This window comes from Bombina bombina, chromosome 1, assembly GCF_027579735.1.
Source record: "Bombina bombina isolate aBomBom1 chromosome 1, aBomBom1.pri, whole genome shotgun sequence".
NCBI lineage: Eukaryota > Metazoa > Chordata > Amphibia > Anura > Bombinatoridae > Bombina > Bombina bombina.
Genome location: NC_069499.1, coordinates 840,356,470 through 840,379,372, shown reverse-complemented (window position 1 = coordinate 840,379,372; position 22,903 = coordinate 840,356,470). Strand labels below are relative to the sequence as shown.

Below are 22,903 nucleotides of genomic sequence, written 5' to 3'. Positions count from 1 at the left end.
TCAGATAGAACATACTATTTTAAACAACTTTCCTCTTTGCTTCTATTATCAAATGTGCTTCATTCTCTTGGTATCCTTTGCTGGAAAGCAGCAATACAATAGTCAGCCAATGACAAGAGACAAATGTTTGTAGCCACTAATCACTAGCTTGTTCCCAGTAGTGTAGGACATGTACAGATTTTTCATGAAAGGATATTAAGAGAATGAGGTACATTTGAAAATAAAAGTACATTTAAATGTGTTTTAAGATAACATGCTCTATCTGAATCATGCAAGTTTAATTTTGGCTTGCTATCCCTTTAACCTTATTAAGGTGCGTATTTATGTCAATTTAAATCTGTATCCATTTTTGCTTAAAGGAATATAAAGCAGTCTGTTTAAATATTGTACTTAAAAAATACTATGCATTGGGTTATATTTAATAGACAGTAGTAAGCAAAAACGTATGTATTTCTCCAACATAGGTGTGTCCGGTCCACGGCGTCATCCTTACTTGTGGGATATTCTCTTCCCCAACAGGAAATGGCAAAGAGCCCAGCAAAGCTGGTCACATGATCCCTCCTAGGCTCCGCCTACCCCAGTCATTCTCTTTGCCGTTGTACAGGCAACATCTCCACGGAGATGGCTTAGAGTTTTTTAGTGTTTAACTGTAGTTTTTATTATTCAATCAAGAGTTTGTTATTTTGAAATAGTGCTGGTATGTACTATTTACTCAGAAACAGAAAAGAGATGAAGATTTCTGTTTGTATGAGGAAAATGATTTTAGCAACCGTCACTAAAATCCATGGCTGTTCCACACAGGACTGTTGAGAGCAATTAACTTCAGTTGGGGGAACAGTGAGCAGTCTCTTGCTGCTTGAGGTATGACACATTCTAACAAGACGATGTAATGCTGGAAGCTGTCATTTTCCCTCTGGGATCCGGTAAGCCATGTTTATTACGATTGTAAATAAGGGCTTCAAAAAGGGCTTATTAAGACTGTAGACTTTTTTTGGGCTAAATCGATTGATTATTAACACATATTTAGCCTTGAGGAATCATTTTATCTGGGTATTTTGATATAATAAGCATAGGCAGAGCCTCATTTTCGCGCCGGTGTTGCGCACTTGTTTTTGAGAGGCATGGCATGCAGTCGCATGTGAGAGGAGCTCTGATACTTAGAAAAGACTTTCTGAAGGCGTCATTTGGTATCGTATTCCCCTTGGGGCTTGGTTGGGTCTCAGCAAAGCAGATACCAGGGACTGTAAAGGGGTTAAAGTTCAAAACGGCTCCGGTTCCGTTATTTTAAGGGTTAAAGCTTCCAAATTTGGTGTGCAATACTTTTAAGGCTTTAAGACACTGTGGTGAAAATTTGGTAAATTTTGAACAATTCCTTCATGTTTTTTCGCATTTGCAGTAATAAAGTGTGTTCAGTTTAAAATTTAAAGTGACAGTAACGGTTTTATTTTAAAACGTTTTTTGTACTTGTTATCAAGTTTATGCCTGTTTAACATGTCTGAACTACCAGATAGACTGTGTTCTGAATGTGGGGAAGCCAGAATTCCTATTCATTTAAATAAATGTGATTTATGTGACAATGACAATGATGCCCAAGATGATTCCTCAAGTGAGGGGAGTAAGCATGGTACTGCATCATTCCCTCCTTCGTCTACACGAGTCTTGCCCACTCAGGAGGCCCCTAGTACATCTAGCGCGCCAATACTCCTTACTATGCAACAATTAACGGCTGTAATGGATAATTCTGTCAAAAACATTTTAGCCAAAATGAACACTTATCAGCGTAAGCGCGACTGCTCTGTTTTAGATACTGAAGAGCATGACGACGCTGATATTAATATTTCTGAAGGGCCCCTAACTCAGTCTGATGGGGCCAGGGAGGTTTTGTCTGAGGGAGAAATTACTGATTCAGGGAACATTTCTCAACAAGCTGAACCTGATGTGATTGCATTTAAATTTAAGTTGGAACATCTCCGCATTCTGCTTAAGGAGGTATTATCCACTCTGGATGATTGTGACAAGTTGGTCATCCCAGAGAAACTATGTAAAATGGACAAGTTCCTAGAGGTGCCGGGGCTCCCAGAAGCTTTTCCTATACCCAAGCGGGTGGCGGACATTGTTAATAAAGAATGGGAAAGGCCCGGTATTCCTTTCGTCCCTCCCCCCATATTTAAAAAATTGTTTCCTATGGTCGACCCCAGAAAGGACTTATGGCAGACAGTCCCCAAGGTCGAGGGAGCGGTTTCCACTTTAAACAAACGCACCACTATACCCATAGAGGATAGTTGTGCTTTCAAAGATCCTATGGATAAAAAATTAGAAGGTTTGCTTAAAAAGATGTTTGTTCAGCAGGGTTACCTTCTACAACCAATTTCATGCATTGTCCCTGTCGCTACAGCCGCATGTTTCTGGTTCGATGAGCTGATAAAGGCGGTCGACAGTGATTCTCCTCCTTATGAGGAGATTATGGACAGAATCAATGCTCTCAAATTGGCTAATTCTTTCACCCTAGACGCCACTTTGCAATTGGCTAGGTTAGCGGCTAAGAATTCTGGGTTTGCTATTGTGGCGCGCAGAGCGCTTTGGTTGAAATCTTGGTCGGCTGATGCGTCTTCCAAGAACAAGCTACTTAACATTCCTTTCAAGGGGAAAACGCTGTTTGGCCCTGACTTGAAAGAGATTATCTCGGATATCACTGGGGGTAAGGGCCACGCCCTTCCTCAGGATCGGCCTTTCAAGGCAAAAAATAAACCTAATTTTCGTCCCTTTCGTAGAAACGGACCAGCCCAAAGTGCTACGTCCTCTAAGCAAGAGGGTAATACTTCTCAAGCCAAGCCAGCTTGGAGACCAATGCAAGGCTGGAACAAGGGAAAGCAGGCCAAGAAACCTGCCACTGCTACCAAGACAGCATGAAATGTTGGCCCCCGATCCGGGACCGGATCTGGTGGGGGGCAGACTCTCTCTCTTTGCTCAGGCTTGGGCAAGAGATGTTCTGGATCCTTGGGCGCTAGAAATAGTCTCCCAAGGTTATCTTCTGGAATTCAAGGGGCTTCCCCCAAGGGGGAGGTTCCACAGGTCTCAGTTGTCTTCAGACCACATAAAAAGACAGGCATTCTTACATTGTGTAGAAGACCTGTTAAAAATGGGAGTGATTCATCCCGTTCCATTAAGAGAACAAGGGATGGGGTTCTACTCCAATCTGTTTATAGTTCCCAAAAAAGAGGGAACGTTCAGACCAATCTTAGATCTCAAGATCTTAAACAAGTTTCTCAAGGTTCCATCGTTCAAGATGGAAACCATTCGAACTATTCTTCCTTCCATCCAGGAAGGTCAATTCATGACCACGGTGGATTTAAAGGATGCGTATCTACATATTCCTATCCACAAGGAACATCATCGGTTCCTGAGGTTCGCATTCCTGGACAAACATTACCAGTTCGTGGCGCTTCCTTTCGGATTAGCCACTGCTCCAAGGATTTTCACAAAGGTACTAGGGTCCCTTCTAGCTGTGCTAAGACCAAGGGGCATTGCTGTAGTACCTTACTTGGACGACATTCTGATTCAAGCGTCGTCCCTTCCTCAAGCAAAGGCTCACACGGACATTGTCCTGGCCTTTCTCAGATCTCACGGATGGAAAGTGAACGTGGAAAAGAGTTCTCTATCTCCGTCAACAAGGGTTCCCTTCTTGGGAACAATAATAGACTCCTTAGAAATGAGGATTTTTCTGACAGAGGCCAGAAAAACAAAACTTCTAGACTCTTGTCGGATACTCCATTCCGTTCCTCTTCCTTCCATAGCTCAGTGCATGGAAGTGATCGGGTTGATGGTAGCGGCAATGGACATAGTTCCTTTTGCACGCATTCATCTAAGACCATTACAACTGTGCATGCTCAGTCAGTGGAATGGGGACTATACAGACTTGTCTCCGAAGATACAAGTAAATCAGAGGACCAGAGACTCACTCCGTTGGTGGCTGTCCCTGGACAACCTGTCACGAGGGATGACATTCCGCAGACCAGAGTGGGTCATTGTCACGACCGACGCCAGTCTGATGGGCTGGGGCGCGGTCTGGGGATCCCTGAAAGCTCAGGGTCTTTGGTCTCGGGAAGAATCTCTTCTACCGATAAATATTCTGGAACTGAGAGCGATATTCAATGCTCTCAAGGCTTGGCCTCAGCTAGCGAGGGCCAAGTTCATACGGTTTCAATCAGACAACATGACAACTGTTGCGTACATCAACCATCAGGGGGGAACAAGGAGTTCCCTGGCGTTGGAAGAAGTGACCAAAATCATTCTATGGGCGGAGTCTCACTCCTGCCACCTGTCTGCTATCCACATCCCAGGAGTGGAAAATTGGGAAGCGGATTTTCTGAGTCGTCAGACATTGCATCCGGGGGAGTGGGAACTCCATCCGGAAATCTTTGCCCAAGTCACTCAGCTGTGGGGCATTCCAGACATGGATCTGATGGCCTCTCGTCAGAACTTCAAAGTTCCTTGCTACGGGTCCAGATCCAGGGATCCCAAGGCGGCTCTAGTGGATGCACTAGTAGCACCTTGGACCTTCAAACTAGCTTATGTGTTCCCGCCGTTTCCTCTCATCCCCAGGCTGGTAGCCAGGATCAATCAGGAGAGGGCGTCGGTGATCTTGATAGCTCCTGCGTGGCCACGCAGGACTTGGTACGCAGATCTGGTGAATATGTCATCGGCTCCTCCTTGGAAGCTACCTTTGAGACGAGACCTTCTTGTTCAGGGTCCGTTCGAACATCCGAATCTGGTTTCACTCCAGCTGACTGCTTGGAGATTGAACGCTTGATCTTATCGAAGCGAGGATTCTCAGATTCTGTTATCGATACTCTTGTTCAGGCCAGAAAGCCTGTAACTAGAAAGATTTACCACAAAATTTGGAAAAAATATATCTGTTGGTGTGAATCTAAAGGATTCCCTTGGGACAAGGTTAAGATTCCTAGGATTCTATCCTTCCTTCAAGAAGGATTGGAAAAAGGATTATCTGCAAGTTCCCTGAAGGGACAGATTTCTGCCTTGTCTGTGTTACTTCACAAAAAGCTGGCCGCTGTGCCAGATGTTCAAGCCTTTGTTCAGGCTCTGGTTAGAATTAAGCCTGTTTACAAACCTTTGACTCCTCCTTGGAGTCTCAATTTAGTTCTTTCAGTTCTTCAGGGGGTTCCGTTTGAACCCTTGCATTCCGTTGATATTAAGTTATTATCTTGGAAAGTTTTGTTTTTAGTTGCAATTTCTTCTGCTAGAAGAGTTTCAGAATTATCTGCTCTGCAGTGTTCTCCTCCTTATCTGGTGTTCCATGCAGATAAGGTGGTTTTACGTACTAAACCTGGTTTTCTTCCAAAAGTTGTTTCTAACAAAAACATTAACCAGGAGATTATCGTACCTTCTCTGTGTCCGAAACCAGTTTCAAAGAAGGAACGTTTGTTGCACAATTTGGATGTTGTTCGCGCTCTAAAATTCTATTTAGATGCTACAAAGGATTTTAGACAAACATCTTCCTTGTTTGTTGTTTATTCCGGTAAAAGGAGAGGTCAAAAAGCAACTTCTACCTCTCTCTCTTTTTGGATTAAAAGCATCATCAGATTGGCTTACGAGACTGCCGGACGGCAGCCTCCCGAAAGAATCACAGCTCATTCCACTAGGGCTGTGGCTTCCACATGGGCCTTCAAGAACGAGGCTTCTGTTGATCAGATATGTAGGGCAGCGACTTGGTCTTCACTGCACACTTTTACCAAATTTTACAAGTTTGATACTTTTGCTTCTTCTGAGGCTATTTTTGGGAGAAAGGTTTTGCAAGCCGTGGTGCCTTCCATTTAGGTGACCTGATTTGCTCCCTCCCTTCATCCGTGTCCTAAAGCTTTGGTATTGGTTCCCACAAGTAAGGATGACGCCGTGGACCGGACACACCTATGTTGGAGAAAACAGAATTTATGTTTACCTGATAAATTACTTTCTCCAACGGTGTGTCCGGTCCACGGCCCGCCCTGGTTTTTTTAATCAGGTCTGATAATTTATTTTCTTTAACTACAGTCACCACGGTACCATATGGTTTCTCCTATGCAAATATTCCTCCTTAACGTCGGTCGAATGACTGGGGTAGGCGGAGCCTAGGAGGGATCATGTGACCAGCTTTGCTGGGCTCTTTGCCATTTCCTGTTGGGGAAGAGAATATCCCACAAGTAAGGATGACGCCGTGGACCGGACACACCGTTGGAGAAAGTAATTTATCAGGTAAAATGGACAAGTTCCTAGAGGTGCCGGGGCTCCCAGAAGCTTTTCCTATACCCAAGCGGGTGGCGGACATTGTTAATAAAGAATGGGAAAGGCCCGGTATTCCTTTCGTCCCTCCCCCCATATTTAAAAAATTGTTTCCTATGGTCGACCCCAGAAAGGACTTATGGCAGACAGTCCCCAAGGTCGAGGGAGCGGTTTCCACTTTAAACAAACGCACCACTATACCCATAGAGGATAGTTGTGCTTTCAAAGATCCTATGGATAAAAAATTAGAAGGTTTGCTTAAAAAGATGTTTGTTCAGCAGGGTTACCTTCTACAACCAATTTCATGCATTGTCCCTGTCGCTACAGCCGCATGTTTCTGGTTCGATGAGCTGATAAAGGCGGTCGACAGTGATTCTCCTCCTTATGAGGAGATTATGGACAGAATCAATGCTCTCAAATTGGCTAATTCTTTCACCCTAGACGCCACTTTGCAATTGGCTAGGTTAGCGGCTAAGAATTCTGGGTTTGCTATTGTGGCGCGCAGAGCGCTTTGGTTGAAATCTTGGTCGGCTGATGCGTCTTCCAAGAACAAGCTACTTAACATTCCTTTCAAGGGGAAAACGCTGTTTGGCCCTGACTTGAAAGAGATTATCTCGGATATCACTGGGGGTAAGGGCCACGCCCTTCCTCAGGATCGGCCTTTCAAGGCAAAAAATAAACCTAATTTTCGTCCCTTTCGTAGAAACGGACCAGCCCAAAGTGCTACGTCCTCTAAGCAAGAGGGTAATACTTCTCAAGCCAAGCCAGCTTGGAGACCAATGCAAGGCTGGAACAAGGGAAAGCAGGCCAAGAAACCTGCCACTGCTACAAAGACAGCATGAAATGTTGGCCCCCGATCCGGGACCGGATCTGGTGGGGGGCAGACTCTCTCTCTTTGCTCAGGCTTGGGCAAGAGATGTTCTGGATCCTTGGGCGCTAGAAATAGTCTCCCAAGGTTATCTTCTGGAATTCAAGGGGCTTCCCCCAAGGGGGAGGTTCCACAGGTCTCAGTTGTCTTCAGACCACATAAAAAGACAGGCATTCTTACATTGTGTAGAAGACCTGTTAAAAATGGGAGTGATTCATCCCGTTCCATTAAGAGAACAAGGGATGGGGTTCTACTCCAATCTGTTTATAGTTCCCAAAAAAGAGGGAACGTTCAGACCAATCTTAGATCTCAAGATCTTAAACAAGTTTCTCAAGGTTCCATCGTTCAAGATGGAAACCATTCGAACTATTCTTCCTTCCATCCAGGAAGGTCAATTCATGACCACGGTGGATTTAAAGGATGCGTATCTACATATTCCTATCCACAAGGAACATCATCGGTTCCTGAGGTTCGCATTCCTGGACAAACATTACCAGTTCGTGGCGCTTCCTTTCGGATTAGCCACTGCTCCAAGGATTTTCACAAAGGTACTAGGGTCCCTTCTAGCTGTGCTAAGACCAAGGGGCATTGCTGTAGTACCTTACTTGGACGACATTCTGATTCAAGCGTCGTCCCTTCCTCAAGCAAAGGCTCACACGGACATTGTCCTGGCCTTTCTCAGATCTCACGGATGGAAAGTGAACGTGGAAAAGAGTTCTCTATCTCCGTCAACAAGGGTTCCCTTCTTGGGAACAATAATAGACTCCTTAGAAATGAGGATTTTTCTGACAGAGGCCAGAAAAACAAAACTTCTAGACTCTTGTCGGATACTCCATTCCGTTCCTCTTCCTTCCATAGCTCAGTGCATGGAAGTGATCGGGTTGATGGTAGCGGCAATGGACATAGTTCCTTTTGCACGCATTCATCTAAGACCATTACAACTGTGCATGCTCAGTCAGTGGAATGGGGACTATACAGACTTGTCTCCGAAGATACAAGTAAATCAGAGGACCAGAGACTCACTCCGTTGGTGGCTGTCCCTGGACAACCTGTCACGAGGGATGACATTCCGCAGACCAGAGTGGGTCATTGTCACGACCGACGCCAGTCTGATGGGCTGGGGCGCGGTCTGGGGATCCCTGAAAGCTCAGGGTCTTTGGTCTCGGGAAGAATCTCTTCTACCGATAAATATTCTGGAACTGAGAGCGATATTCAATGCTCTCAAGGCTTGGCCTCAGCTAGCGAGGGCCAAGTTCATACGGTTTCAATCAGACAACATGACAACTGTTGCGTACATCAACCATCAGGGGGGAACAAGGAGTTCCCTGGCGTTGGAAGAAGTGACCAAAATCATTCTATGGGCGGAGTCTCACTCCTGCCACCTGTCTGCTATCCACATCCCAGGAGTGGAAAATTGGGAAGCGGATTTTCTGAGTCGTCAGACATTGCATCCGGGGGAGTGGGAACTCCATCCGGAAATCTTTGCCCAAGTCACTCAGCTGTGGGGCATTCCAGACATGGATCTGATGGCCTCTCGTCAGAACTTCAAAGTTCCTTGCTACGGGTCCAGATCCAGGGATCCCAAGGCGGCTCTAGTGGATGCACTAGTAGCACCTTGGACCTTCAAACTAGCTTATGTGTTCCCGCCGTTTCCTCTCATCCCCAGGCTGGTAGCCAGGATCAATCAGGAGAGGGCGTCGGTGATCTTGATAGCTCCTGCGTGGCCACGCAGGACTTGGTACGCAGATCTGGTGAATATGTCATCGGCTCCTCCTTGGAAGCTACCTTTGAGACGAGACCTTCTTGTTCAGGGTCCGTTCGAACATCCGAATCTGGTTTCACTCCAGCTGACTGCTTGGAGATTGAACGCTTGATCTTATCGAAGCGAGGATTCTCAGATTCTGTTATCGATACTCTTGTTCAGGCCAGAAAGCCTGTAACTAGAAAGATTTACCACAAAATTTGGAAAAAATATATCTGTTGGTGTGAATCTAAAGGATTCCCTTGGGACAAGGTTAAGATTCCTAGGATTCTATCCTTCCTTCAAGAAGGATTGGAAAAAGGATTATCTGCAAGTTCCCTGAAGGGACAGATTTCTGCCTTGTCTGTGTTACTTCACAAAAAGCTGGCCGCTGTGCCAGATGTTCAAGCCTTTGTTCAGGCTCTGGTTAGAATTAAGCCTGTTTACAAACCTTTGACTCCTCCTTGGAGTCTCAATTTAGTTCTTTCAGTTCTTCAGGGGGTTCCGTTTGAACCCTTGCATTCCGTTGATATTAAGTTATTATCTTGGAAAGTTTTGTTTTTAGTTGCAATTTCTTCTGCTAGAAGAGTTTCAGAATTATCTGCTCTGCAGTGTTCTCCTCCTTATCTGGTGTTCCATGCAGATAAGGTGGTTTTACGTACTAAACCTGGTTTTCTTCCAAAAGTTGTTTCTAACAAAAACATTAACCAGGAGATTATCGTACCTTCTCTGTGTCCGAAACCAGTTTCAAAGAAGGAACGTTTGTTGCACAATTTGGATGTTGTTCGCGCTCTAAAATTCTATTTAGATGCTACAAAGGATTTTAGACAAACATCTTCCTTGTTTGTTGTTTATTCCGGTAAAAGGAGAGGTCAAAAAGCAACTTCTACCTCTCTCTCTTTTTGGATTAAAAGCATCATCAGATTGGCTTACGAGACTGCCGGACGGCAGCCTCCCGAAAGAATCACAGCTCATTCCACTAGGGCTGTGGCTTCCACATGGGCCTTCAAGAACGAGGCTTCTGTTGATCAGATATGTAGGGCAGCGACTTGGTCTTCACTGCACACTTTTACCAAATTTTACAAGTTTGATACTTTTGCTTCTTCTGAGGCTATTTTTGGGAGAAAGGTTTTGCAAGCCGTGGTGCCTTCCATTTAGGTGACCTGATTTGCTCCCTCCCTTCATCCGTGTCCTAAAGCTTTGGTATTGGTTCCCACAAGTAAGGATGACGCCGTGGACCGGACACACCTATGTTGGAGAAAACAGAATTTATGTTTACCTGATAAATTACTTTCTCCAACGGTGTGTCCGGTCCACGGCCCGCCCTGGTTTTTTTAATCAGGTCTGATAATTTATTTTCTTTAACTACAGTCACCACGGTACCATATGGTTTCTCCTATGCAAATATTCCTCCTTAACGTCGGTCGAATGACTGGGGTAGGCGGAGCCTAGGAGGGATCATGTGACCAGCTTTGCTGGGCTCTTTGCCATTTCCTGTTGGGGAAGAGAATATCCCACAAGTAAGGATGACGCCGTGGACCGGACACACCGTTGGAGAAAGTAATTTATCAGGTAAACATAAATTCTGTTTTTTTGAATGCTAGCCTGTTATATTGCAAAGTACATTGTGAATGCTGCACTTGATTTATATAACGCCTGATTATTTAGGCTATCTTGTTTTATAGGGAGACGTCCCATATTTTATCTTATTGTTAGACTTTTAATAAATATCTTTGAATATTTGAAAGTGTTGATATCTTTAGCCCAATAGGCGCCCTCTCTATACATACGTTTTTGCTTACAACTGTTTTTTCTTAGACAACACTTTGGGGAAGCTGTCTTTCAGAGAGGTGTATGATACCAATTCCTATACCGCATAACTATTCTCTTACCTTCACTTATATTTAATAGACGTCATTGCAATATGTATTATTAACCATTTAAAAAGGATTTTTTAATTTTTTTTTTAAAATTTACTTATTATGAGTTGAAGTGTTGCTAGGAGAGACCATAACATAGCTGCAGTCAGTTTATTGCCCATGCTCAGTCATGCGAGTAAAACTTAAGTTCTGTAATCTCTGCTTGCTTATCTAGCTGTAGGCAGTGGCTACACTAAAAATGTCTTGCTTATTTTGTAAGAAAACAAGTAAGTTGTTTGCTGTTTTTTTAACACAATCTGTTTCTTTTTATGGTTACTTTGATTTAACATATTCATTGTTTTAAAGGTTTAAAGCAGTGCTGTCATATTTTTTTGATGGATATTTATTAGGAGCGGATACAGCAGTGTCATATTTTGTGATGGATTCTTACTAGAAATTGGTGTAGTGACTCCAACATCTTGCACTCCCAAATATACTCAAGTGCTGTTCTCTGTATTGGGTTTAGACATTTAGTCTAAAGTGTAATGTCTCTTTAAGCAGTCGGGTTTAATTTTGAATCCTTTTTTCTTCACTTCGGTATAACTCTCCACTTACCTCTTGGCCCCTCTCTGCACAGAGCACTAATTGAACGCCTGAAATCAGAACTAAGTGAGGTGAAGAAGAAACAGGAGACTTCAGCCCTTGAGGCCATAAGGTTGGAGCACTTAGTCCACAAGCTAGAGACAGAGAGGACAAATGAGCAAGAACAGCACAAAGCTTTGCAGCAACAGGTACGTTTTATCTGAGAAACCTTGAGAGAAGCTAGTGATGGTGGGACTGACACTAGTGGAAGTCTAGTAGGATAAGGTGACACTTAGGGCCAGATTATGAGTGGAGCGGAAATGTTCACGCGCAAGCGATAAGGGGTTTATCATGGGTGTTTGCACTGGTCGGGCTTACCGCTGGTATTACAAGTTGAAAGTAAACGCGGTTGCGCTAGAATGATTAGCGAGACTTCAGATCTCTGGTTAACTGTTTAACAAGATCCAAAAAACGAGGTCTGACAGTTGGAATAGAATCCAAAATATTTTATTGATATGCTTTAAAAACATTAGAAGGAAGCCAAAACATTAACTGTTTAACAAAACAAAAAAGGTTGCACAAAAAACATCAAAAATACATTACAAAGTACACTTACTCCTAATACCACTGTCTAATAAAAATTATTCACAGAAAATATTGCCCACAAAAGCTATAACATAGAGATACTATATGTACATGTCTAAAGATGTATATGTATATACTGTATATATGTGTGTATATATATATATATACATATATATATATATATATATATATATATGTATATGTGTGTGTGTGTGTGTCTATATATGTGTTCATATTTATGTATATGTGTATATATGTATTTACACACACTGGAGCCTTTTGCAGTTAAGTAGATGAATATATGAAAAAACATATTTATGCAATATTCATTTTTAATAAAAGTAAGTACATCACATTCCAATATATATATATGTGTGTGTGTGTGTGTATATACTCTTCTATGTGAAGAACATTGGAATGTGAAAATGTGAAATATTCATATTTTCATGTTGGGTTAGCGCACTTGAGAATATGCGATTAGGTTTGCGCGTGAGTAGGATGTTTTTTTGCTCCATTGACTTCTATGGGGAAATAGGTTATCATGGGCGCAATATTCAAATTTTGGCTTTCTTTCCAATGGCATGTAGTCGACAAATCCATTCCAATTACTATTGGGAATTCAACTCCTGGCCACCAGGAGGAGGCAAAGAACACCCCAGCAAGGGACTGTTTACTCAAAATTTTTCTCCCCTTTAATTTGTTCCCAATAATCCACTTTACCTGCTAGAGTGTATTAAATTATTTACAAGTAGCTCCTTTACCCTTATATTGGCATTTGAAATAGTTGATTTATCATGTGGTATCCCCACCTATTCTGAAAGTTTGTGGCCGCAGGTCCAAGCTATAGATAAGCTTTGTAAACACAGCCAGCAGAAGAGATTACACTCCCAGTGGGATATAGCAGAGATAAGATAATATAATGTTGATTTTCCATTGTTCTCTCCAAGTACTGGTGATTGTTTTAAGGACAGATATAAGATAAAGAAGAATGTATATGTGCACAATGTGATACAGTAATGAGATCTGATTATACCTACAAGCTCAACCTATTTTATTAGGTTGTGGCTTCAAAACACAAAATCAGAGCTTTAATATACACAAATAAACCATAAAAGGCTAATTTTCATACATTTTTACTCTGCAGTTGGTAAAAAAAGCAATTCTAAACACATTAATGGAAAAACTATTTTACAGTATACTGTCCCTTTAAGTATCCCTCCTACTTCCCACAATGCCCCAGTCATTCTTTGCCTTTGTACATCATGGAGGTGTGCGAAGATGGTGTCTGAAGATAACAATCCATTAATCGGTAGTTTCCCTGCAAGAAATGATTGGGGCTGCGCTGTGTCTATGTAATCCTCTTTAGTAAAAGTTATGGTGGCAAATAGCAGGGTAGTCCTTGCTCTTCTTCCAACTTTTATGCTTACCCCTATTTAGAAAACCAGGGTTGGTTACTCTGATTTTCTTTTCTCTTCAGGTCCCTGTCAGAGGTGATCTGAGTCTGTCATACCTGAGATGCTGTACCTGCCCTGCAGCTGAATCCACAGCTTTTTGCCTTCTAGGTTGGGATACAGCACTTTTGGGGGTTAATTCCTTCAGTGGACGTAAGGGTACTCTATATCTTTTCATATTGGGGATATGTAATTTTGCTTAGCATGGGCAGGGCACCATACTGCTTACTGAGAGTGTACAATGAGTTAAAGGTCTCCTTTAAGTTTTTATTGAGGCTCTGGCTATTAAGGGTTAATGGGAAAGTATCAAGTTGGAGGATTAAGGCTGATTTTTTTATCATCCTGGGCAGTGATTTGCAACCTTTTTTTTTGCTGTGGCACACTTTTTTACATTAAAAAATCCTGTGGCACACCACCATCCCAAAATTTTACAAAATCACACATTGTAGCCTAATACAGGATATATATATATATATATATATATATATATATATACACACTGTACTGTGCTGTCATGTCATGCCTCCTACAAACTATACATGACATATTGACATTCATTCACAAACAATCATGATTGTCTGTGAATGAATGTCAATGTCATGGTTGTAAATGATGCCTGATGAGCCTGTCACATACATCCCAATATTTCAAAATTTGAAAGAGGGACACCCCCGCACTGTTGTCAGTCTGCTGCGTCACACCTGAGGATCTCTCACGGCACATCGGTTGAAAAACACTGATCCTGGGAACCTATAACTTTAAATGTGTAGGTGTCACTGTATGCCCTCATGTTGTATTGGGCTAGTAAAGCACTACCGCCATACTTTGTAGTTTCTGAGGCTGGGGATCTCAGCGCAGCATAATTGCGCGCTTTTCTCCCCTGTGTCGCATCTGTTTTTTCTTGCGGTCATGCGACTGCACTGCTTCTCTTCCGCTGAGCGGATTTCCATTTCCTCAGTCGGCTTGGGAAGCGGAGTTCCTACGGATAGTGTTTCAGAGCAGGATCCTGCGATTAAGAACATTTCCTTTAGCGGATCTGTGAGAAACTACGGTGAAGAGCTGTTGCTATAAATAGCTCTATATTTCGCTCTGGGCCGTTCTGTGTCACCAGAGAGGGAGTCTCCTCAGCAGGGATGGGGATATAGTGGTGCCTGGTATTAATAAAGTTTTTTTTATCAAATCCGTTATTATTTGTCTAAAAAGGTTTTCCATCTAAAGGGGAGGAGAGTCCATGGCTTCATTCATTACTATTGGGAATTTAGAACCTGGCCACCACAAGGAGGTAAAGACAATCCCAGCCAAAGGCTTAAATACCTCTCCCACTCCCCTCATCCCCCAGTCATTCTTTGCCTTTTGTCACAGGAGGTGGCAGAGAGGTGCAGAAGATTCGGAGGTCTCTTATGGAGGGTATTACTCTTCGCAATGGGACAGGAGTTTTAAGTAGCCCTATAAGGCTTCTCAGTGAGGGCTTGGGTTAAAGTTAGAGTCCGGAGATGCAGGGAGAGTCTCTTTTGCGAAACCATCCCGACTCATATTAGCTCCTACAGCAATCGGCGTTGACGAACTTTGCAGACTGCTTTCTTCTCTCAAGTCCATGTCAGGAGCGCTGCTATGACCTGTCACACTTGAATGGCCGTGTTCCTGTTCCACGGCGTGGATTCTGGTAAGATCGTTTCATTTTATACACAATGTTAACATAGAAGAAAGGGTCACAGTGTGGAGCCTTTTATATTTACAGAATCATGGGTTAATATTCCTGGTAGGAGGATTATTGAACAGGGGGCGTTTATACATGATATTGTTTATTGTGTCATTGCTGCGCTTGTGCGGGATGAGGCTCTGGCAATGCGTGGAACTATCAGGTTCTTTTTCCAGGAGTTTTTGCACTGACTTTTTTTGCGCCTTTTCTCCTTTAGGCAGGGGCAGTCCTGCGAGGCTCCCGTGTGACTGGGTGGGGCTTCTTCACTTCTGGTCTGATTTGCGACGGAGATCATTCGCCAGAATGCTAAGGTGTCAGGTGTTTTTGTTTTAGCGCGCTGAGCCTTGCGGCTAAAATCTTGGTCGGCAGACATGCCTTTTCAAGGAAAGATTCTGTTCGGTCCAGGCCTGGACTCGATCATATCCACGGTTACGGGAGGCAAGGGTGCCTTCCTACCCCAGGATAAGAAAGCTAAACCTAAAGGATCTACTTTTCACCCTTTCGTGCAGAAAGGGCCCAGGGCCAGCAGCCGCCACGAAAGCAGACCAATCCAAGGGAACTTGGAAACCTGCTCAGTCTTGGAACAAGTCCAAACAGAACAAGAAGCCCGCTGAGACCAAGTTGGCATGAAGGGGCGGCCCCTGACAGGTCTACGGACCGAGTAGGAGGCAGGTTATCTCTATTCTCCGAAGCCTAGTTGCAGGATGTTCAGGACCCCTGGGTTCTGGAGGTTGTATCCCAGGGTTACAATATAGGGTTCAAGTCCTTTCCACCCAGGGGCAGATTCCTCGTGTAAAACCTGTCATCGAGGCCGGAAAAGAAAGAGGCCTTTCTAGGATGTGTGAGGGATCTTTCTTCTCTTGGTGTTATCGGACCAGTAGCCCTTGCAGAAAGGGGTCTAGGGTATTATTCAAATCTGTTCATAGTTCCAAAAAAGGAGGGCATGTTCTGCCCGATTTTGGATCTGAAATATTTAAACAAGTTTTTGTCCGTTCCATCGTTCAAAATGGAAACAATCCGGTCCATTTTGCCCCTAGTTCAAGAGGGGCAGTTCATGACCACAATAGACTTGAAGGATGCCTACCTTCATGTTCCAATTCACAGGGACCACTTCAAGTTCCTAAGATTTGCATTTCTGGACCAGCACTTCCAGTTTGTGGCCCTTCCTTTCGGCCTGGCATCGGCCCCGAGAGTTTTCACAAAGGTTCTCGGGGCTCTGCTTGCAGTGGCCAGATCCAGGGGCATTGCGGTGGCACCCTATCTGGACGACATCCTGGTTCAGGCGCCATCCTTTAGTCTGGCAGTGGACCATTCCAGGACTCTGCTCCTATTGCTTCAATCTCACTGTTGGAAGGTAAACTCCGGAAAGAGCTCCCTGGTACCCAGCACCTGGGTGGAGTTTCTGGGCAAGATCATAGACTCTGTGTCCATGAAGATTTTCCTCACGGATCAAAGACGCAGGAAGCTTGCGTACACCTGTCTGGCCCTTCGATCCTCAGAGAGGCCCTCGGTGGCTCAATGTTTGAAGGTGATCGGGCTCATGGTCTTCAGCATAGACGTCATTCCATTTGCCAGGTTTCATCTCAGGCCTCTTCAATTATGCATGTTGAGGCAGTGGAACGGCGATCATTCAGATCTGTCTGATATCCATGTATGTGCAGGCTCGGACCTCCCTCTTTTGGTGTAGCCTCCCGGAACAACTGTCCATGGGGTCATCTTTCTTGAGACCGTCCCGGGAGGTTGTGACCACGGACGTGAGTCTGGCGGGATGGGGAGTTGTTTGGGGTGCCAGGATGGCACAGTGAAAATGGTCTTGGCTGGAGTCCCTTTTACCGATAAATATCCTGGAAATTCGAGCAATCTACAATGCTCTGAAGACATGGCCCCGCCTGTGGCGTTCAACTTCATAAGGTTTTAGACGGACAACATTACCTTGGTGGCTTACATCAACGATCAGGGAGGTGCAAGGAGCTCCCTCGCAATGAGGGAGGTGTCTCGGATCCTGGAATGGGCGGAGTCCCACAACTGCTTGCTTTCGGCGATTCACATTCCAGGTGTGGACAACTCGGAAGTGGACTTCCTCAGCAGGCAAACATTCCATCCGGGAATAGATGGATGCATTAGCGGTGCCTTCGGGGTTCGATCTAGCGTACATTTTTCCTCCCTTATTACTTCTACCTCGTATAGTGGCACGCATAAAGCAGGAGAGAGCGTCGACCATTCTGATTCTCCGCCGTGGAGGTTACCCTGTTGCAGGGATCTGCTGGAGCAGGGTCCTTTCCAATATCAAAATCTCGATTCTCTGAGACTGACTGCGTGGTGATTGAACGCTTAGTCCTAGCCAAGAGAGGTCTTTCTGAAAGTGTGATTGACACTCTAGTTCAGGCAAGAAAGCCAGTCACTCGACGCATCTACCATAAGGTGTGGAGGACTTACTTGGCCTGGTGTGAGAAACATGGATACCCTTGGCACAAGGTGAGGGTTTCCAGAATTCTGTCTTTTCTTCAAGAGGGTTTAGAGAAGGGTCTTGCCGCTAGTTCCTTAAAGGGTCAGATTTCGGCATTATCTGTTTTGTTAAATAAGAGACTCGCTGAGCTCCCTGACATTCAATCCTTTGTTCAGGCTCTGTCTCGATTCAGGCCTTTCTCCCCCATGGAGCTTAAACTTGGTCCTTAAGGTTTTGCAGCAGGTTCCGTTTGAGCCTATGCATTCTCTTGACATTAAGGTTCTGTCCTTGGAAGATTCTCTTCCTGTTGGCCATTGCATCAGCTCGCAGAGTATATGAACTGGCGGCCTTGCAACATGGGCCCCCTTATCAAGTTTTTCATACGGATAAGGCTGTTCTTCGCACTGGCTTGGGGTTTCTCCCCAAGGTGGTGTCCAATCGTAACATCAATCAGAAAATAGTTGTTCCTTCTCTGTGTCCTAACCCTTCTTTGTTGAAGGAGCGGTTACTTCTTAATCTAGATGTGGTCCGTGCCCCAAAATACTATCTTCAGGCTACAAAGGACTTCAGGCAATCTTACATCTCTTTTTGTTGTGTATTCCGGGAAGTGCAGGAGTCAGAGGGCTTCTGCTTCTTCTTTGCCTTGTTGGCTTAGGAGCTTGATCCGTTTGGCTTACAAGACAGCGGGACATAAGCCTCCTCAGAGGATTACGGCTCATTCCACTAGAGCTGTGGCTTCGTCTTGGGCCTTCAAAAATGAGGCCTCTATGGAGCAGATTTGTAAGGCGGCTACTTGGTCTTCCTTACATACTTTTACAAAGTTTTACAAATTTGACGTTTTTGTTTCTGCGTAAGCGGCTTTTGGGAGGAAGGTTCTACAGGCTGTGGTGCCCTCAGATTAGGGTCCGCCTTTTACCCTCCCGGTTTCATTCAGTGTCCTCTAGAGCTTGGGTATATGTTCCCAATAGTAATGAATGAAGCCATGGACTCTAACACCCCCTCCCCCCCCTTTAGATGGAAAACATAAATTATGCTTACCTGATAATTTAATTTCCATCTTGGGGAGGAGAGTCTAAATTTATTTAATCTTCTGCCACCATTTATACCCTGATATTTCTCCTACTGTTCCTTGTTCCCTCGGCAGAATGACTGGGGGATGAGGGGAGTGGGAGAGGTATTTAAGCCTTTGGCTGGAGTGTCTTTGCCTCCTCCTGGTGGCCAGGTTCTTAATTCCCAATAGTAATGAGTGAAGCCGTGGACTCTCCTCCCCACGATGGAAATGAAATTATCAGGTAAGCATAATTTGTTTTTGTAGTGGGTTTAGATTTTTTTAGGATCCTAATTTTATAACGTTATTGCTCTTGGGAACCAATAATTTAAGACATTATGGATGCTGATAAGAGTATATCTATGTCTTTTGAAAAATGTTTTTATTTTCTGGAGGCTCAGGTTATTCCTTCCTGTGCAGTTTTGTTCCACATGTGTGAATAAATTGTTACTTTCTAAAAAATATACCCTCTCACAGCCATCTGTGTCTCAGGATATTGTTGTCCAAGACATGCCTCAGTTTTCTCCTCAGAAGTCCCCGTCTTTGGCAGTTACACAAGCAGTGCCCTGCGGCTCCTCTCAGTCAGTACCTGGGGGTGTATATTTACAGGGTGATTTTGCTGCTCAACTTCTGCAGTTTCTGCAGCACTGAGTGCCTTACCTATCTCAGGTAAAAGGAAGAGAAAATCTAAGAACATTTCCTCTACATCAGGAATTTCTAATAACGCCAAGACTGCCTTAGTCAGTTTATCTCAGTTATCTGAAGATGCTCTTTCTTCTATAGCTTATGAGGGCACTAGTACAACAGATTCAGAAGAGGTCAGTTTTAGATTTAAGCTTGAACACCTCTGTTTACTATTGAAAGAGGTTCTAGGTATACTCTCAAGGTTAATAAGCTAAATAGAGTTTTTGATGTCAAACCAAGATCTGTGAAAGTATTTCCTGTTCCAGATCGCATGTCAGACATTATTTCTCAGGAATAGGAGAAGCCAAGTGTTCTATTTTCCCGCTCTCCTGTCTTTAAAAAGATGTTTCCTGTTGCAGACTCTGTGCAAGACCTTTGGCGCACTGTTCCTAAAGTGGATAGTGCTATATCTTCATTAGCCAAGAAAACCACAATTCCTCTAGAGGATAGTACCTTCTTCAATGATCCTTTGGATAGGAAACTGGAGGGGTACTTAAGAAAAAAAATTCTTCACCAAGGACTGCTATGGCAACCAGTTGCTAGTATGGCGGCAGTCGCTAGTGCGGCCTCTTACTAGTGCGACTCCTTATTGGAACTTATTTTGGAGAAAACTACAGTAGAGGAGATCTAGGACAGGATTAAGGTTTTAAAACTGGCTAATAACTTCATCTGTTGATGCCAGTATGCAAGTAGTTTGAGTGCAAAGACTTCTAGTCTTGCCATTCTATCTCGCAGAGCATTGTGGCTAAAGTCTTGGTCGGCTGACATGGTGTCATAGGAGCATATTTATCAAAGTGCGAGCCGTCATAATACGATGTAGCGTATCATGTCCGCTGTACATCGATAAATGCAGACAGCGTACGCTGTCAGCATTTATCATTGCACAAGCATTTCACCAGAACTACTTATGCAATACCGTCCCCCGCCAATCGTCCGCTAGCAGGGGGTGTCAATCAACCCAATCGTATTCGATCGGGTTGATTTCTGTCCGCCGCCTCAGAGCAGGTGGACAAGTTATGGAGCAGCGGTCTTTAAACCCCTGCTTCATAACTTCTGTTTCCGGTTTGCCGGAAACAAGGGGCATCACAGGTGGTAAGGGTGCCTTTCTGCCTCAGGATAAAAAGGTTAGGCCTAAGGGTCGCCAGACTTATAATTTTCGTTCCTTTCACAATTTCCAGGGACAAAAATCCTCTTCTTCTTCCAAACCTGAACAATCCAAGCCCTCATGGAGATCGAATGGATGCCAGCCTTTCTGGCTGGGGAGCAGTTTGGGGTTCTTTAAGAGCTCAGGGAATCTGGACTCAGACAGAGTCTACTCTACCAATAAATAACTTGAAGTTCAGAGCAATCTTCAATGCTCTGATAGCTTGGCCTCAACTGAGTTTGGGCCAGTTTATCAGATTTCAATAGGACAACATCATTTCTGTGGTGTATATCAACCATCAGGGAGGAACAAGGAGATCCTTAGCAATGAGAAAGTTGACTCGCATTCTTCAGTGGGCGGAGTCTCACAATTGTCACATTTCTGCCATTCACATCCAAGGTGTGGACTACTGGGAGGCGGATTATCTGAGGAGGCAGACGTTTCATCCAGGGGAGTCGGCTCTTCATCCGCAGCTATTCTCAATGATAACCTTCAGGTGGGCAGTTCTAGAGTTAGACATGTTGATGTCTTGTTTAAACACCAAGCTTCCGAAATACAGAACAAGGGATCCGCAAGCAGCTCTGGTGGACACTCGTGGAAATTGCCATTGAGGAAGGACCTTCAGTTAGTTCTTTGAAGGGTCAGATTTCTGCCCTTTCTGTTCTGTTACATAAACGTTTGGCTGAGTTACCGGATGTTCAGTCTTTTGTTCAGTCCCTGGTAAGAATCAGGCCTGTGTTTAAACCTGTTGCTCCTCCGTGGAGCCTTAATCTAGTTCTTAGGTTTCTGCAAAAGGCTCCGTTTGAGCCGATGCACTCTGTTGATATTAAGTTATTGTCTTGGAAAGCTTTGTTTTTACTAGCCATCTATTCTGCTCGTAGAGTTTCAGAGCTTTCGACTTTACAGTGTGACCCCCCTTATCTTATTTTACATGCAGATAATGCGGTCCTTCGTACCAAATTGGGATTTCTTCCTAAGGTGGTTTCGGACCATAATATCAATCAGGAGATTGTCGTTCCTTCTTTCTGTCCTAATCCTTCTTCCCATAAGGAACGTCTGTTGCACAACCTGGATGTAGTTTGTGCTTTAAAATTCTATCTGCAGACTAATAAGGATTTTTGGCAATCTTCTGCCCAATTTGTTGTTTTTTCTGGCAAACGTAAGGGCCAGAAAGCCCACTTCTTCCACTCCTTTCTTTTTGGTTAAGGAGTGTCATTTGATTGGCTTATGAGACAGCTGGACAACAGCCCCCTGAGAGGATTACGGCTCATTCAACTAGGGCTGTCTCTTTATCCTGGGCTTTTAAAGATGAGGCTTCTGTGGAACAAATTTGCAAGGCGGCCACCTGGTTCTCGTTACATACTTATTCCAAATTTTACAAATTAGATGCTTTTGCCTCTGCTGATGCTTCCTTTGGGAGGAAAGTTCTTCAAGCAGTGGTGCCTTCTGTTTAGGTCCGACTGTCTTGTTCTCCCTCCCTTTCATTCTGTGTCCTCTAGCTTGGTTCCCACTAGTAATTGGAATGGATTTGTGGACTATCCATGCCATTGGAAAGAAAACTAAATTCATGCTTGCCTGATAAATTATTTTCTTTCCTGGCATGGAGAGTCCATGACCTGCCCTTATCTAAATTTTTAGATGGTTTGTTAATTTGTTTGATTTTGTTTCTAAACTTCAGGCACCTCTATACCCTTTGTGTACTCTTCTCTTTCCATTTTTCCTTTGGCTGAATGACCGGGGGATTGTGGGAAGTAGGGGGGATACTTAAAGTATGCTGGGGTGTTCTTTGCCTCCTCCAGGAGGCCAGGAGTTGAATTCCCACTAGTAATTGGAATCGATTCGTGGACTCTCCATGCCAGAAAAGAAAATAATTTATCAGATAAGCATACATCTTGTTTCTTGTGCTTGTCGGGTTAGTTAGTGCACGAGCAAAAACAGTTTACTTTTGACTCGCAATATGAGCGCAACACAAAGCGCCCAAAACGCTTCTATCGCAGTTAACATGCGGGAGCATTAATTAGTGCTTCACTTGTAATCTGACCCTTAGTAGGATAAGGTAACAGTAGAATAATGTGACACTTGTAAACTTTAGTTACAGGAGCATAGTGTGATCCAGCAGAATCTTAGAACAGAACTGGTTCAGCAACAGAATCGACACAAAGAACTACAGAAACAGCAGCTACGAAGTAAAGAACAAGGGAGCTCACTGCAGAAAGAGGTGGAAGATCTACGTCTACGAGTGCAACACGCGGATAGGCTGGTAATGCAGAGGGTGTTTAAGTGGAGTAGAGGTTCATGTTACTCAGAAGCAAACTGCAACCTCTTAAATAAACTGTGTTCTCTTAAAGCTGGCAGAGCGTGACCGGGCACTGCAGAGTTTGCAAAACAGCTACTCAGAAATTGAAAGGAAATATATTAGCGCACAGGAAGAAGGCAGAGTGAGTGCAGCTGAGCTTGAGATCACCAAGAGTTCTCTGCAGCAGGGGCAGAAGAAGATCCAAATTCAAACTAAGGAGGTCA

At 44.0% G+C, this 22,903-nt stretch overlaps 1 protein-coding gene across 2 annotated transcripts in view; it reads left to right on the top strand.

Annotated features, from left to right (window-relative positions):
• Positions 1-22,903, top strand: part of PMFBP1 (polyamine modulated factor 1 binding protein 1) — a 347,880-nt gene that overhangs the window by 252,652 nt on the left and 72,325 nt on the right. For both annotated transcript variants that reach the window (XR_008400176.1, XM_053699461.1), the window contains exons 27-29: positions 11,382-11,535; positions 22,476-22,643; positions 22,732-22,899. Coding sequence is in view for 1 of the 2 variants with exons in the window: in XM_053699461.1 (XP_053555436.1) it covers positions 11,382-11,535; positions 22,476-22,643; positions 22,732-22,899 (490 nt within the window). In the remaining variant the exon portion in view is untranslated. The remainder of the gene's footprint in view (positions 1-11,381; positions 11,536-22,475; positions 22,644-22,731; positions 22,900-22,903) is intronic.